This window comes from Desmodus rotundus, chromosome 4 (assembly GCF_022682495.2).
Source record: "Desmodus rotundus isolate HL8 chromosome 4, HLdesRot8A.1, whole genome shotgun sequence".
NCBI classification, from domain to species: domain Eukaryota; kingdom Metazoa; phylum Chordata; class Mammalia; order Chiroptera; family Phyllostomidae; genus Desmodus; species Desmodus rotundus.
Window position 1 is genome coordinate 146,264,315 of NC_071390.1, and position 18,430 is coordinate 146,282,744.

An 18,430-nucleotide genomic window follows, 5' to 3' on the forward strand; every position below is an offset into this window, starting at 1 on the left:
AATTCAATGGGGTGTTAAAATCCCTCCTATGACTGTATTTCTAACAGTCCATCAATATTTGCTTTGCATATTTAGGTACTTCTGTGTTGGTTGCATAAGTGTTTACTAGGGTTATATCCTCTTGTTAAATTGTCCCCTTTATCATTATGTAGTGTTCTTTGTCTCTTACTATAGCCTTGGTTTTAATGTCTATTTTGTCAGATATAAGTATTGCTACGCCAGCTTTTTTTTCCCTTTCCATTTGCATGAAATATCTTTTTCCCTCCCTTTACTTTTATTCTGTGTGTATCATTCAATATGAGGTATGTATTTTAGAGACAGCATATATATGAGATAGCATATTTATAGGTCTTGTTTTCTTATCCATTCAGCCACCTGATGTTTTTTTGTTGGAGCATTTAAGCCATTTACATTTAAGGTGATTATTGATAGATATGTATTTATTGCCATTTTATTTGTAACAATTTTGTTTTTATTCCTTTTTCTTTTTCTTCTTCATAAATCAATCTCTTTGATGCTTGTTACAGTACTAGTTTGGTGTTAACAAACTTTGTTAGCTTTTTCTTGTCTGGGAAGCTCTTTTTTTCTCCTTCAATTTTAAATGATATCCTTGCTAGGTGAACTAGCCTTGCCTGTAGTCCTTGCTTCATCACCTTGAATGTATTATGCCAATCCCTCTTGGCCTGAAATGTTTGTGTTCAGAAATCAAACAACAGTCTAATTGGAGTTCCCTTATAAGTAACTACCTGCTTTTCTCTTAAGACTTCTAGGATTCTCTCCATGTCTTTAGGCTTTGCCATTTTAATTATGATGTGTCTTAGTGTAGTCCTGTTTGGGTCTATCTTATTGGGGACCCTATGCACTTCCTGGACTTATGTGTCTTTTTTACTTCTCCAGATGAGAGAAGTTTTCAGTCATTATTTCTATCACTTGCTCACTCTCCTGTCCTTCTGGTATTTCCTTGACGCAGATGTTGCTATACTTAATGTTGTCCCAAAGGTTTCTTAAGCTCTCCTCATTTCTTAATTCTTTTTCCTTTATGCTGCTCTGCTTGGGTGTGTTTTTGCTACCTGGTCTTCTGAATCACTGATTCAATATTCTGCTTCATCTAACCTACTTTTTATTTCTTCCAGTGTATTATTTACTTCAGATATTGCATTCTTTATTTCTGACTGGTCCTTTTTTATGGTTTCTATGTCTTTTTTCATGCTGTTGAATATCCTTTTAATCACTACTCTAAACTCTCCATTTAATAAATTGCTTGCCTCTAGTACATTTAGTTCTTCTTCTGGATAATTCTGTTGTTCTTTCATTTGGGGCCTGTTTCTTTGTCTTTCCCATTTTGACTGCTTCTTTGTTTGTTTCTGTGTATTAGGTAGATCTGCACAGACTCTGGTGCAGATGTACGTCAGATGCTGCCTGTGACGGGTGCTGGGCAACCTGTTGGGAGCTTTCAGTGATCTGTAGCTTGAGGCTCCCTCTGCCCAATAGGGTGTGTGCAGAAAGAACTGGGCTGCATGCTAACACTGGCTTTTACCAGCACCAGGCCCAGGAGAGGGTCAGCTAATTTCTCAAAGCTTCCAGTGATATACCTTTGCTATTAGACTTAATCACTGAGATAAAAACCTCCATCTGTACTCCTCAACAGCCTGGCCTGAGCTCCACAGGGTGTAGCAGAGTGATTCTTGTGGGTTGGCTATTGCTTTACTTCAGGCTGATGCCATTCAAAAAAGAGTGCTCTACCTGAGGAAGATGGCTCCTACACTATGGGGAATGACTCAGCACAGGGATCCTGGCCACTGTTCCTTCAGTTGTCTCCCCAGAGCCACCAACGCCAGACTCTTCTCACATGTCTCTAGTCCACTTTGCCCTCTCTCTCCCAGAGTCCAGGGTAAGTGACTGCAAATGAAATTTTGTGCATTGGCCCTTTAAGAGGCCCTCTGTGTCTCTAGCCATCTTTCCCCAGCAGAGAGAAACCCCACTGCTTTTCACACCCAGATGTCATTTGGGTTCCTTTTTCAGTTCTAGTGGTGTAGGCTGGGGAGTCCAGCTTGGGTTTTAGACCCCACACTTCTCAGCAGGAACTCCGTAGCCTCTGAAATATCTCTTCTGATCTTCAGTTGCTGATGGTGGGATTCCAGCCATCCCTCTGGTGCCTTCTCTGCACTCCCTAGCAGTCTTGTGGTGAAGTTGTTTCTTCTGTACGCCCTTGGTTTTAAGACTTCTCTCTAGCTAGTGTTTAGTTGGGTATTCTGGATGATTTTTTTCCCCTTTTTTAAAATTATATTTTATTGATTATGCTATTGCAATTGTCCCATTTTTCCCCCTTCAAACCCCTTGGCCTGGTACCCCCATTTCTTCCAGCCTTCCTTCCCCTTAGTTCATGTCCATGGGTCGTACATATAAGTTCTTTGGCTTATCCATTTCCTATAGTATTCTTAACCTCCCCCTGTCTATTTAATAACTGCCAATTATGCTTATTATTCCCTGCACCTTTACTCTCATTCTCCCCCTTTCCCCAGCCCACTAACAACACTCCATGTGATCTCCGTTTTGTGATTCTGATCCTGTTGTAGTTGTTTGCTTAGTTTGTTTTTGTTTTTTTAGGTTCAGTTGTTGATAGCTGTGTTTGTTGTCATTTTACCATTCATAGTTTTGATGTTCTTCTTTCTCTTAGATAAGTCCCTTTAACATTTCATATAATAAGGACTTGGTGATGATGAAGTCCTTTAACTTGACCTTATGTGGGAAGCACTTTATCTGTCCTTCCATTCTAAATGATAGCTTTGCTGGATAGAGTAATCTTGGTTGTAGGTCCTTGCTTTTCATGACTTTGAATACTTCTTTCCAGCCCCTTCTTGCTTGTAAGGTTTCTTTTGAGATGTCAGCTGATACTCTTATGGGCACTCCTTTGTAGGTAACTATCTCCTTTTCTCTTCCTGAAAAGGAGACAGCTAGGAAAAGAATTTTAAGATTCTCTCCTTATCTTTAATCTTGCGTAATGTAATTATGATGTGTCTTGGTGTGGCCCTTTTTGGGTCCACCTTGTTTGGGATTCTCTGAGCTTCTTGGACTTATATTTCTGTTTCCTTCACCAGATTGGGGAAATTCTCCACTATTTTTTGACATAAGTTTTCAATTTATTGCTCTTCCTCTTTCCTTCTGGCACCCCTATGATTCAGATGTGGGAACATTTAAAGCTGTCCCGGAGGTTCCTAAGCCTCTCCTCAAATTTTGTGAATTCTTGATTCTTCATTCTGTTCCAGTGGAATGTTTATTTCTTCCTTTTGTTCCAAATTGTTGATTTGAGTCCCAGGGTCCTTCCCTTCATTGTTGGTTCCCTGTATAATTTTCTTTATTTCACTTTGTATTAATTTTTCTGTAATTTAGTTGTAATTCCAGTTTTTTCCTGGGAGGAGGTTAGTGTAGCTTCCACTTACTCCACTACCATCTTGTCAATCCATATTTAGAAATTCATAATTGTCTTTCACAAAACCTGTATTCCAAAAGGATTCTACTGTGTTTTGAATTATTCTATCAAGAGTCTATTTAAAAGTATTTATTTAATTGAAGAATACACATTTTGCTTAAAATAATAACCAGCTCTGGAAGCAGAAATTCTTAACAACCATATAGTAAAATATCAAATTTCTGGGTTGTGTTCTTTCAATTTTTTTTATGTCAATTACAATTGATTTTCAATATTATATTAGTTTTAGGTGTATAGTGTAGTGGTAAGACATTCATATAAACTATGTAGTTATCTCCCCACTAAGGCTAATATCCCCCTGACACCATATGTAGTTATTGCAATTTTACTGACTGTATTCCATATGCTTTATTTTGTATCCCCATGATTAGTTTTTAACTACCAGTTTGTGTTTCTTAATTACTTCACCTTTTTAGCCACCCCCTCTCCACATGGCAACCATTAGTTTGTTCTCTGTATCTATTAATTTGTTTTTTTTTTGTTTGTTTGTTCCTTTGCTTTCTTCTTTAGATTCCAGGTATAAGTAAAATCATATGGTATTTGTCTTTCTTTTTTCACTTATGTCATTTAGTACAATACCCTGTAGGTACATCATGTCAGCAATTTTCGACTAGTGTGCCACAAGAATTTTTAAAACTTGCAGTACTGGACTCTTTAGTGAGGGGCGCTGACCTCTTTTCCCTTTAATTGGCAAATAAAAAAATGACAACAGTCAACACAATAACAGCCACCTGGTGCGAATGAATCAAAATTATTCCCCCCCCTTTTTTTGTTAGAATGGCAAAAACTATATTATTTGGTGTGCTTTAGAATTTTACTAGGTTATATGTGCCATGAAATGATAAAGATTGAAAATCTTTGATCCAAATTTTAGGAAAATGGCAGCCAAGTAAGTGTGAGCGGAGCCCACTTGCTCGTGGGACACTTAGCTCATCTTCTGAAAAATAAAGTGAACAGTCTAATAATCTTTGCAAATATGAAGTTTGGAAGCCAAAGAGTACACAGGACACTTCAAAATGGGGTGTAAATAGGTTTTACAGGTGGATGGGAAAAGTCCCTGGGAGTGTGCCAGAAACCACATGAGGAGAGCCAGTCAGAGATAGCAGCCTAGTGGCTCCCTCCCCTCCCAGGACAGGGAATCCACAGACCTGGAGGCCAGGAGTGGGAGTGACTTGAACACATAGAGTTACTGGGGAGAAACAGGCTGCACACATGCACACAGGTGGCGGTGCACCCTAGCTATGTGGTGGACACAGACCAAGACAGTGCCAGACAGAGGGGGGAATTCTGGCTGCACCTGGAACTGGGGGAGAGGAGGGCTGTGACTGGCCATAACAGAGATAGACTCTTGACTTGTTGGAGAGTTGTAGTGTGTGGAAATCTGGGCAATGGCTCAGTGCTGCAGTGGGAGTGCCCAGGGAGACTTTTTTCAAAAGGGGAGCTGAGGTGTGCTGGGCAGACATGCCGTGCACACAGCTGCCCAGCCAAATAAGGGAGGAGGATTTGGGGCATGATATGCTCCCACTCAGTACAACTGGGCAGTTTGATCAAAGGGGTGCAAAATGAGGCGGTTGTTGGCCTTAGCCTGGTGCAGCAGCACAGAGTGGAGACTATAGGCTGCAGCGTACTGTGAGGGCTGTGGGCTGGAAACTGTGCACCTGAGATTAATTGAGGCCAGACTGGGCTCCCTTCATTGACAGATCCTCCAGGAAGGGAAGATTGAGCCCAGCCCCTCACCTCTGGCAGGAGTAGGGAAGATCTGCAAAACTGGCTAGGCAGCCTTAACCTGTAGCGGGCATTTCTGCAAGACTAAGACAGCAACATGAATGCCTAAAAGGGCCCATTTTGAACTCCCCACAGGGAGGAGAGTCCTATTGCACTGGGGCCATCCAAACAAAGTTAAGAAGGGTGCGACAAGGGGGATTCAGGGTTTTCTGCCCAGCCTTGGCTTACACACACAGCTGCCATCTACACCAAGCAGAAGGGAGCTGACACTAATTCACAGATTGCCTTCCACCCTCCATGGAATGGACAGCTATGTAATCAGAAACTATACACTATTGGAAATAAATGGGGACAGACTAAGATGGGAGGTGTAAGGGCGGGGTAAATGGACCCACACTTTTCCTGGAAGACTGAACAGTGCCTCCCAGGGGAGACACAGGGACCTCACCCTCTCAATTGCAACAGAAGGTCCCTCTAGAGGCAGGGGATACAGGCAGTCTTGCCAGGAGTCGGGCAACCCACCTCAGAAACTTGAGCTGACAGAAAACTGGAGACAGATCCAGAAAGAAGTCAGAAGGTAAACACCAACAGCTGAGATGGGTTTTCCCTTGTTCTTCCTCAGAACTTGCATGTTTTTTTCTCTTCTTTTTCTTTTCCTTTCATATAACATTTTAATATTTCTTCTTTTGCTTCACTTGTATTCTAGCTAATTCACTCACTACTCTTGGTCTTTTATTCTTTTTATTCAGATTATGTATTTTTTCATGTTATTGTTATTCCAAATCCCACACAGCGCACCCTTCCCTGGTCTTACTCCATTTTGCCATCTTCTTGACCTTTCTTACTGTTGTAAACTTTATTTTTTCTCATGCTACACCATGTTCCTATTCCTTACTCTTATTATTTCTCTTCCATCTAACCTCGCAAAAGGACTCTTCTTTCCTTAAGTCAGCTCACATTCTTCTTCCCTTCTCATAATAGTCTTATTTCCTTTCCACCTTTGTAAATTCTGGCTAGTTGGGAGAAGGTATCATGGTTATTGCTGTTCTTCTCCAATGGAACTCCTATTTGTTCAATATTTGTTTGTTCTTTAAAATCCACAGAATACTCTCCCCCGTCTTACTCCATTATGCCTTCCCCCTGCCCTTGATCAGTTGAGTGAGGAATTTTATTTTAATTTCTTTCCCATTCTTAGCTTGGGCTTTATTCCTTACTCTTATTAGTTTTCCTCCTCCATCTTCTCAAAATCATTTTTATTTACTGTAGACATCTCATATTCACTTTTCTCTTTTGTACAATATTTTCATTTCATTTCCACCTTTATTAATCCTCTCTCAGCTGTCATTGCTATTGACCCTTCTGTGTGTGTGTGTCTTTTTTTTTCAGTTTCATTCCCATTGCTCCAAAACCTTTTTAATTTTACTTCAAATCTCATAGTATACTCTTCCCCTTTCTTACTCCATTTTTGCCACTGTCCTTCAGTGTTTTACTTATGTTTTAAATTTTGTTCTCTTCCATTCTTCACCTTGTTTCTATTCCTACTGTTATTTATTCTCTTCCCTTTTCCTACTCAAAAACACTTTCCCCTCTTTTAGTCATCTCATATCCCCTTTTTCCTATCTTATAATATTTTTAATCTCTCTTCAAGTTTATTAATCTTTGCTCGACTGCCATTGATATTGCTGATGTTGCTGTTGTTGTAGGGTTGGTTGTTTTTTTTAGCTGATATGGTTTGGCTTCCTGGTAATCCTGCTTTGTTAACCAAAGCCTGTACAACAACATAAAAGACAAGGCAGTAGTTGTAACTGCCAGTAAGACAGCTGGAGGGGAGAACCCATCAACGAATGAGCCACCAACAAGAAAAGCCTAAGTACAATGAGAGAGTCCACACAGATTGAATAATGGGCAACCCCAGAGCATCCATACAAGGAGATCAAAGAGACTATACAACACAGTGCCACAGAATTCCTACCACAGAAGTCTGCCACATGAAGACAGGCAGGCCAAAGCAGAGTATGCTGTGATGCAGAAACAAACAAAAAGAGTCACCTAAAATGGGGAGACAAAGAAAGAACCCCCCTGTCAAAAGGAATGGAGTAATCACCAGAAAAAGAGCTAAATGAAATTGAGGGAAACAATCTATCGGACATAGAATTCAAAAAAATGGTTTTAAGGATGCCTGAGGAACTCAGTGACAACTACAAGGAACTGAGTGGGAACCACAACAGCATGAAAAGGAAATAGAAACTATAAACAAGAACCATGAAGAAATGAAGAATACAATGTCTGAAATAAAAAATGCCCTAGAAGGAATTATAAGCTGGCTGGATGAAGCAAAGGACCGAATCAGTGAGATGGAAGCCAAGGTAGAAAGAAATACCCAGGCAGAGCAACACAATGAAAAAAGACTCAAAAAGTATGAGGATAGTTTAAGGGAATTTCAGAATAACATGGAATGTAACCACATTGGCATCACAGGAATACCAGAAAGAGAGGAAAAGGAGCAGGGGATAGAAAACCTGTTTGAAAAAATAATGGCAGAAAACTTCCCTAATTTGAAGAGGGGAAAAGCCATACAAGTTCAGGAAGCACAGAGGGTCCCAATCAAGACAAACCCAAAGAGTCCTACTTGAAGACACATCATAATTAAAATGCCAAATGTTAAAGACAAAGAGAGAATCTTAAAGGCAGTAAGGGAGAAACAGATAGTAACATACAAGGGAGCTCCAATAAGGCTAGCAGCTATATCTCAACAGAAATATTATAAGCTGGAAGACAATGGCTAGAAATATTTTAAGTAATGAAGAGCAAAGTCCTGCAACCAAGACTACTCTATCCAGCAAGGCTGTCATTTAAAATGGAGGGAGAAGTGAGGCATTTTCCAGAAAAAAAGATGGCTAAAAGAATACACCTCCACAAAACTAGCATTAAAAGACATGCTAAGGGGGCTGCTTTAAGAAGATGAAGGAAAAGAGTGAGAGGAAGGGGGATGTGGGGGAGCTTTGTCCATCAGAGCCCCCACCCCCCAGCCATCATGGATGAGAATAAGTCTACCAAGAAATGATCTGCTTGGGGAGTAAAGGTGGCCAATCTCTCAGAGGAGAAGGGCCTTGAGCCTGTTCCTCAGTGGGCTTTTATTGGGTTCAATTTGCACAGGGATACAGGTAAAGCTCATCAATCATTGTCAGGCAGTAAGGATCAACAATAGATAATACTCAAAGAACTATGAGGGCTTATTCTGAGGCAGGGTCAGATAGCTAAATGGCCATAACACTTTGGGAAACAAATTCATTGTATGCTTGGACGCTTATCAGAAAACTGAGGGCATTCTTAGCAAAGCAGGTTTCACAGTATTTTATGCATTCTTTCTTAGGCCTAATCGCCACAGGTTCCTGCCCAGGGCTGCACCACCCCAGCATTGTTTCAGGCTTAAGTCAGGCAGGGGAAGTAAGGCAGCCAAGAGATTAGGAGACTTCTGGCAAACAGAATGAGGACTTGGGCTATGTCAAAGCTGAGAGGTGAGGGTCCATCACCCCCTTTTTCAATAGTCCCCCAAGTGCTTCCCTGATGGCCCCATCGTGACTGTCCTTGTCTTAGGTCATCCCTCCCTTGATGAATCTAACCTGTCATTGGCTAACCAGTCATCCTCCTGGGGCCAAGCAGGGTGAAGTAAAGGGGGCAGAGGCTGAGCCCCTGTGGGGAGGATAAATTTTGTCTCCTTAGTGGCTTATGTCCCAAGGTCTTTTTACTCAGCCATGGGGGGTTACAGCTTCTGAAACCAGGCAGGGTGGTTCTCAACAGAGGAACACATCTACAAAGGGAAAAAATGACAATGAATACTTACGTATCAATAATAACCATGAATGTAAATGGATTTAATGCTCCAATCAAAATATATAAGGTATCTGAATGGATAAGAAAACATGACCCACATATATGCTGTCTACAAAAGACTCATCTTGGAACAAAAGACCTACAAGATGAAGTCTGAAGGGTTGGGAAAAAATATTCCAAACAAATGGACAGGAAAATAAAGCCAGGGTAGGAATACTTACATCAGTCAAAATAGATTGGCTTTCAAAACAGAAGCCATAAAAAATCACAGAGAAGGTCACTTCATAATACTTAAGGGTAGAATCCATCAAGAAGATATAGACATTTTAAACATATATGCACCGAACACAGGAACACCCAAATATATAAGAAAAATCTTGGAAGACTTCAAGAAAGATATGGATAGCAACACATTGATAGTAGGGGATTTTAACGCCCCACTGTCAACAATGGATAGGTCTTCCAAACAAAGAATTGACAGGATATTATGGCACTGAATGACACTCTAGATAAAATTGACTTAAGTGATATATATATATATGGTAAATGTTCTCATTTACCCTGTAGAGGCAAAATATACATTCTTTTCAAATGCACATGGAATATTTTCAAAGATGGACCATATGATAGGGCACAAAGCAAGCCTCAACAAAGTCAAGAATATTGACATCATAGCAAGCATCTTTTCAGATCAGAGTGGCTTAAAAGTAGAAACCAATCTCAAGGAAAAAACATAAAAACATTTAAATACATGAAGACTGAATAAAATGTTATTAAACAATGAGTGAGTAAACAATGAAATCAAAGAATAAATGAAAAAGTTTCTGGAAACAAATGAAAATGAACACACAACAGTCCAAAACCTATGGGGCATAGCAAAGGCAGTGCTGAGAGGGAATTTCATAGCAATACAGGTCTTCCTGTATTGGAATGGCAGTACCAGGTGGAGTGGGGCAAAGGGGGAAAATAGGGATAACTGTAATAGTGTGATGAATAAAATATATTTTAAAATAAAGTAGTTATTGGTAGTTATACTATTATTGCCATTTTATTTTTTATTTATATATTTTGTCTTTTTAAAGAAGTCCCTGTAACATTTCTTGTAATACTGGTTTAGTGGTGATGAACTCTTAATTTATTTCTCATCTTTATCTCTCCTTTGATTCTAAATGATATCCTTGATGATTAATCTTGGTTGTAGGTTTTTGGTTTTCATTACTTTGAATATTTTGTGTCAACCCCTTCTGGCCTGCAAAGTTTCTGTTGAGAGATCAGCTGACAGTTTTATGGGCACTCCCTTGCAGGTAACTAACTGCTTTTTTCTTGCATTTAAGATTCTTTTCTTTTGTTTTGTCCTTAACCTTTGTCACTTTAATTTTGCTATCTTGGTTTGGTTCTCCTTGGGTTCATCTTTTTTGGAGTTTGTGGATTTTTGAGAGGTTTTAGGGAAGTCCACAGCATGGGCTGAGTGCAACAACTTTAATCCAGTGCCTTAGACTGCTCGGCCACACTACCTCAATTGAGGGCAACAATTTAAAATAACAACCACACAGAGAGGTCCTGGCCTGTGCATGGAATAGGCTGTGATGTGTTCTCAGGAAATCACTGGGGTGTGGGGAGTTTGATGTAGAATCAGATTTCAAGTTCAACTGCACCTGTTAGCTTTGTGTGGAGAGGCCTAAACAAAGGAACAAGATGGTGGAGCAAGCTCTTCCTGCAGCTCTGGCCCTGAAGCCAGACAATTCAGTTCCTCCCCTTATATGGCCGTGATGTTTTTCCAGCCGCTGCTCAGCCCTGGAATTCAGAGTAAGTGTGTCAGTCAGTAAGTTTGTGTGTGGACTTTTTAAGAGGAACACCTGAAACTCCAACAGCCCTCTGTCTCACTGGGTAGCATTCCTGCTTAATTTCAAAGGCAGGTGCTGAGGGGACTCCTTTTCCCAGCACTAGTATTCTAGGGTAAGGAACCTAATGTGGGGGACCCATTGTGGGGCTGGGGCACTTCAGTCATTGAGAGACTGATACAGCAGAGATATTCCTGCCAATTCTTAAATGACACACATAGGTGTAGGACAAGTACATTTTTTTGCCCATCCTACCAGTCTTTTTTAAATTATATTTTAGTGATTATGCTATTACAGTTATCTTCATTACAATTATCCTCTTTTTCCCCCTTTGCCCCCCTCTACACAGTGCCCCCTACTACCTCAGGCAATCCGCCACCATTGCTCATGTCCATAGATTGTGAGAATAAGTTCTTTGGCTACTCTACTTCCTACGCTGTACGTTACATCCCCGTGGCTATTTGGAACAACCAATTTGTACTTCTTAATCCCCTTACATCTTCACCCATCCCCTCAAACCCACCTCCCATCTGGCAACCATCAAAATGCTCTCCATAGACATGATTCTGTCTCTGTTATTCTTTTTTTTTTTAAAATATATTTATTGATTATGCTATTACAGTTGTCCCATTTCCCCCCCTTTACTCAACTCCATCCTGCCCACCCCCTCCCTCCCACATTCCCCCCCTATAGTTCATGTCCATGGGTCATACTTATAAGTTCTTTGGCTTCTACATTTCCTACACTATTCTTACCCTCCCCCTGTCTATTTTCCACCTATCGTTTATGCTATTTATTCTCTGTACCTTTCCCCCCTCTCTCCCCCTCCCACTTCCCTACTGATAACCCTCCATGTGATCTCCATTTCTGTGGTTCTGTTGCTGTTCTAGTTGTTTGCTTAGTTTGCTTTTGTTTTTGTTTTAGGTATGGTTGTTAATAACTGTGAGTTTGCTGTCATTTTACTGTTCATATTTTTTATCTTCTTTTTCTCAGATAAATCCCTTTAACATTTCATATAATAAGGGCTTGGTGATGATGAACTCCTTTAACTTGACCTTATCTGAGAAACACTTTATCTGCCCTTGCATTCTAAATGATAGCTTTTCTGGATACAGTCATCTTGGATGTAGGCCCTTGCCTTTCATGACTTGGAATACTTCTTGCCAGCCCCTTCTTGCCTGTAAGATTTCTTTTGAGAAATCAGCTGACAGTCTTATGGGAACTCCTTTGTAGGTAACTGTGTCCTTTTCTCTTGCTGCTTCTAAGATTATCTCCTTCTCTTTCATCTTGGGTAATGGAATTATGATGTGCCTTGGTGTGTTCCTCCTTGGGTCCAGCTTCTTTGGGACTCTGAGCTTCCTGGACTTCCTGGAAGTCTATTTCCTTTGCCAGATGAGGGAAGTTCTCCTTCATTATTTGTTCAAATAAGTTTTCAATTTTTTGTTCTTCCTCTTCTCCTTCTGGCACCCCTATAATTCGGATGTTGGAACGTTTCAAGATGTCCTGGAGGTTCCTAAGCCTCTCCTCATTTTTCCAAATTCTTGTTTCTTCATTCTTTTCTGGTTGGATGTTTCTTTCTTCCTTCTGGTCCACACCGTTGATTTGAGTCCGTTTCCTTCCCATCACTATTGGTTCCCTGTACATTTTCCTTTGTTTCTCTTAGCATAGCCTTCGTTTTTTCATCTAGTTTTCGACCAAATTCAACCAATTCTGTGAGCATCCTAATTACCAGTGTTTTGAACTGTGCATCTGATAGGTTGGCTATCTGTTCGCTGCTTAGTTGAATTATTTCTCGAGCTTTGAAGTGTTCTGTCATTTGGGCCTTTTTTTTTTTTTGGTCTTGGTGTGTCTGTTACTTTAAGGGGTGGAGCCTTAGGTGTTCCCCAGGGCCAGGGTAACGCTGGTTGCTGTGCTGTGACGCTGTACGTGGGGGAGGGGCTGAGAGGGAGCAATGGCGCCTGCCTCACTCTCCTCTGGATTTCAATCTTTCACTCCGATACCCACAATCAAACTGGGCCCCTCTGGTGCTGGTTCCCAAGTGGGTGGGCTTGTGCATGCTCTAGGCCCCTGTGGGTCTCTCCAACGACCTCTCCTGTGAGGCTGGGAGTTTCTCCTGCTGCTGCCCCAACCCCCACAGGTGTTTTCAATCAGAGGTTTGAGGCTTTATTTTCCTGTGCTAGAGCCCTGGGTTACGCGGTCTGCTTCGCTCTCCTGCCCTTCGCGAATTGAGGCCACGGCCCCGTTCTCCGCCACTCTGAGTCCGGCCCTCTTGGTTTATCTGTGTGCGAATGTAGGGCTGCAGGGTCTGCTAGTGGTCAGACTGCCTGCCCCGTTTGTCCCACACTCCGCCAGTCTCGGTCCCGCCACGGCAACGTGAGTCCTCTCCGCCCCTGCAGCCCATCTCTGCCCCTCCTGCCGGTCTGGATGAATGTTCCTTTTTTATCTACTTGGTGTCAGACTTCCTTGCCGTTCAATTTTCTGTCAGTTCTGGTTGTGTGAGGAGGCGCAGTGTGTCTACCTACGCCTCCATCTTGGTTCTCCTGTCTCTGTTATTCTTGATTGCTTAATTTGTTTCTTAGATTCAGTTGGTGGTGGATATGTTTTATTGACATTTTATTATTCGTAATTTTGATGTCTTTATTTTTCTTAAATAAGTCTCTTTAACATTTCAAACAATAGTGGTTTGGTGCTGATGAACTCCTTTAGTTTTTTCTTGTCTAGGAAGCTCTTTATCCACCCTTTGATTCTGAATGATAGCTTTGCTGGGTAAAGCAATCTTTTCTGTAGGATCTGGCTTTTCATGACTTTGCATATTTCTTGCAAATCCCTTATAGCCTGTATAGTTTCTTTTGAGAATTCCTTTGCTTTTCTCTTGCAGCTTTTAAGATTCCCTCTTTATCTTTACCTTTTGCCTTTTAGTTATGATGTGTCTTGGAGTGTGTGTCTGCATCCATCTTGTCTGGAACTCTCTATGCTTCCTGGACTTTCTGGACTTGTGTCTCTATTTCCTTTACCAAAGTAGGGAGGTTTTCTTTCACTGTTTTTACAAGTAGTTTTCCAATTTCTTGCTCTTTCTGTTCTCCTTCTAGCACCCCTATGATGTGAATGTTTTACACTTGAAGTTGTCCTGAGACTCTTTACAACATCCTTGGGTTTTTTGTATTCATTTTTTTTCTTCTGTGTGGTAATTTTTGCTTTTTTATGTTCCAAGTAATTGACCTGATTCTTTGTTTCATCCACTCACCAACTGTTGTTTCGAAGTAAATTGTTCTTTATTTCAATGAGTGTATCCTTTGTTTCTGACTGGATCTTTTTTTATGCTGTTGAGGTCCTCAGTAAGTTCTCAACATCCTTATAATCAGTGTTTTGAACTCTGCAGCTGACAGATTGCTTATTTCCATCTTGTTTAGCTCTTTTTTCTGGAGTTTTGATCTGGAGTTCTTTCATTTGGGCCATGTTTCTTTGTCTCCTTGTTTTGGCCACTTCCCTGTGTTTCTTGCTGTGTATTAGGTAGAGCTGCTACGAGTCCATGTCTTGGTAGCATGGCCTAATGTAGTAGGTGTCCTGTAGGGTCCAGTGTACAGTCTCCCCAGTCACCCACGCCAGGTATTCGAGGTGCACCCTCTGTATGGACAGAGTACACCCACCTCTTCAGTTGAGCTTTGATTTCTGTTGGAAGGTCAATAGGAGGGATTTATCCAGGCCAATCAGCTTCAAGGACTGGTGGTGATTACTGACCACCAACCTCTGCCCTCCATGGAGAATCAGCTGTTCAGGGATTGGATGGTGGTGCTCTGATGTGGTCTGTAGCTGTCCACTGAGTGCACAGGTTCTGGCATTTCCCAGGTGGTGTAGGCCAAGGTCAGCCCCCACCTGTGTTCTGCCCAGGGCCCTGCATGAGCTACAGAGTAATCTGCAGATGGCTGCTACTTGTGCTGGCCTGGAGGTTCCTGGGGTGAAGCCAAGCCATGAACCTCAGTTGGCTACTGCTACTGCCAGGCCTGAAGCCACTTCAGAAGAGGTATGGGGGTTGGGGGCTCACTGAGATCTGTTGCTTGTTTGAGAGGGTTTAGGAAGTTGGGAAGCATGAGCCAAGACCAACCACTCATATGGAAAAGCAGCTTGGGTAGGCTGTAAGTTGTGTGAGATAGAGCCTCAGGGAATCTTCAAGGCGGGCAAACAGTGTTAGTGAGGTTAACAGAGTCTCAGATATAGCTCCTGCCTGCTGGCTCTGTGTCTCTTGGAAGAGGGTTCGCAAAAGGAACAGTGGTTCTGCCCTCCTTTCTGACTGGGAGAAAGCTGTCCTCAGCTCTTGCCTTGATGCTAGACATGTCAATTCCTCCTGTATGCCTGTGGTGCCTGTCAAGCTGCTACCCTGGTGCTGGAGCTCAGAGGAAGTGAGTCTGAATAAGTCCATGTGTGGGTTAAGAGGAACTTCTTGGGACTCCAGAAATCTCTTCCATTGACTCAGTCCCTGCTGGGTTTTGCAGGCAAATGTTATGGGAACTTATCTTCCTGGCACTGGAACCATGGGCTGGGGGTCCTGGCTTGTTCCGGAGATGTCCCTTCAGAATTTTTATTCACCACATGTGGGTGTGGGACCTGCCCATTCAGTGTCTCTGCATCTCTGCCACTCCTGTCTGTCTGGTTGAGTGTGGTTTCCTTAATTCCATAGTTGTGGGACTTCCATTAACTTGGTTTCTGATGGTTCTGAGTGATGTGGTCATGTGAGGAGGTGAGCTGTGTTTACCTATGCCTCCTTCTTGACCAGAAGTACTCCTACCATTCTTGGTGTGACTTCTTGATGTTCTTAGTTATGAGAATTCTGTTCAGCTAATCTTCAGTTGGTTCTCAAGGGTGGTGGTTCTACAATTTAATTATAATTTTGATGTAGTCATGGGAGGATCGAGCACAGCACTTACCTACTCCTGGCCATCCTGACTGAAGCCAAGAAATCAATTTTTGTATTATATTAAAAAAATAGTTACCCAGTGTTATGTATCACCTTTTAAATGTTCGAATTTCAGATGTTTTAATATTATAGTTATTTAAACATTCACTTTAAATTTCCTGCTTCACTAAAAGCTAGTGGAGGTTAGGAAACATAACCATACATCTCCTGGAGCCCTAGAATAAGGTCTTGCATGTAAGAAGCATTTTTTATATTCTTGAATGTGTATAAGAAAACAGACAAATGGAGTACGGTGTAAGGAACTGATGCCTAATGGATAGATTAGGCATCCAATATACTGATTAAATTATTTGGATTTCTAGAAATACGGCAAATTCAATTGAGTTATGTTGAGGAAATTTGTCATAAATAAGAAAAAATGAGAAATATGTGATAATGTAGAAACTGGGTTATGGTATATTTTTTTAGCTTTCTTCAATTGTGAGCTTATAACTTTAGATTAAAATTTTAAGCTTTTCATAGCTCCATCTCATGTTCCTTTAAATATATCTTTTCAAGTCATACAATTCTCCTTAGAATTCTGACGAGCAATTCTTTCTCCAAATGGAAAGCAGATGTGTTAGGAACATTTTTTTTCTATTTTTATTTCTTGCTCCAGTAAAAATTTACAGCTTTCAAGTTGTCATGGATGACCATCTTCAAATAATCAAGTGACTTACTTTATAATGACAAAATTAAAAAATTTAATACAGTGGTATATAAGAAGAAATACTTATAGAATAATACAAATCAGTATTGTTAGGGATATACTATGAACAAAAGCCTCTATTTTATGTATTTTTTATATATCCATACATTATGTATATTTCATATGTAATAAATTTATTTCTAAAATTTTATATGCTTTTATAGAAAATAACACATTTACATATACTTAATATAGTTCTATAAAATTGTATGTATTTTAATATATAATAAAATATATGAAATGGAGGTTTTTATACTTTACATATAGCATATTTATAGTTTTATAAAATGTTATATTTTAATAATAATATAATAAAATATGTATAAAATGGAGGCTTTGTTCAAAGTATATTTCTAATAACACTAATGTATTCATATTATAAATATATTCATATATACTGAAATTGTATATATTTTTCTCTACATATTATGTTGTACTTATGCTTTCCTTCTTATTTCTTGTCTTAGGCTTATGCTTGATTAACTGATTTTATCTCACTTTTTTCTTTTCTTTTTCTTCCCCTACATTTTCCCCCCTAATTTTTTCCTTGCAGTAATGTCTGTTTTTTCAGTCCATCTCTGTCTGTCCCCATTGTGAACATATTTATGATCATGGCTTTCTATTTAGTATGTATGTGGCCCCACAGCTTTATTCTTTTCTCTTTCTTGGAGGGACCTAAATTTAATAATTTCTTCTTAGCTTTTTGGTAAACAGAATAGAAGCAACTTTCTACTGTTTGTAATTCCAACCCATCTAAATACAACTAAAAACTAAACTCTCAAACTCTTGCGACACGAGAGATAATTCATGTAAATATAAATCATGCAAACACATTACACAATATAACAAATAAGTAACTTAAATTTCTTAATGTTAGTTTTTTGCAATAGTGCTCTAAACTACCTAGGAATACATTTTATAATCTAATGGATATCATAGTATTTGGATAATATTCATTTAGAGGTAAAGAAACATTTCAGGGCTTACTATGTCATCTCTCATAATCCTCACACCACGAGAAGATGGAAGTTAGTAAGTGGCAGAACTGGGATATGAGTTTACCTCTGAATGATTCCACTTTTGTGTGAGATCACATAATGTGAATATTATCATTGTTGTCAAATTTGATACTTAATGATATGATTTTTATTCTAGAAGCCCATGAATCCACACTTGGCAAAGCTACTTGCTGGTTTTCCACGATTCCCGAAAACAGTAAGCTATTTGAAGACTGTCTGTTCTTGTGTTATTCACTGGTTTGCAGTTATGGAGATTGTCACAAATTGTTTACTTTGTTTTACTATAGCAGAAGCAAAATATGCCATTGTGAGACCAGAAAATAGGACCTTATGGGAAGACAATACTTTTAATAGTGAAACTGCAGATGTGATTGAAACCCCAACACATCAGAAAAACTCCAGGGCTTTTCTTTAGAAGAGGTCACTTGAACCTCTTCTAAAAGCTCCTTAGCAGTCATTGATCTTACAAAGGAAAGTTATATTGTTATTTTAAATGTTTTCCCCCCGTGATTTTTCACATACCATACCCCTGATCCTTATATAGTAATGAGAAGGACCCTAGAAAGGAATGGAAGTCCTCAAGATCATAATAAAAAACAAATATAATAAGAAGGGCAATATATCTACAAGATTGGGATTTATACAGGTTAGTGGGTATATATAAACATGTCTTACATATGCCCTAATGGAAGGAAAACGTTGAAAGTTACTGGAAAGAACAGGTAGATGAATGTGACGATAATGAAGAGGATGAAGGGGAAAAATCCATGTAAGAAGAGAAAGATGAAAATAAAGATTTAATAAGATTGTCAAGATGAAGAGATTATTATAAAGACACAACAAAAATAGGAGACTTACGTG

The 18,430-nt window shown here is 40.0% G+C and overlaps 1 protein-coding gene across 1 annotated transcript in view; it reads left to right on the top strand.

Moving 5' to 3' along the window:
- LOC112316790 (ankyrin repeat domain-containing protein 26) overlaps positions 1-18,430 on the top strand; it is a 187,305-nt gene that overhangs the window by 24,068 nt on the left and 144,807 nt on the right. The window contains exon 11 of the mRNA XM_071221352.1: positions 17,706-17,765. Coding sequence (XP_071077453.1) covers positions 17,706-17,765 — 60 coding nt within the window. The remainder of the gene's footprint in view (positions 1-17,705; positions 17,766-18,430) is intronic.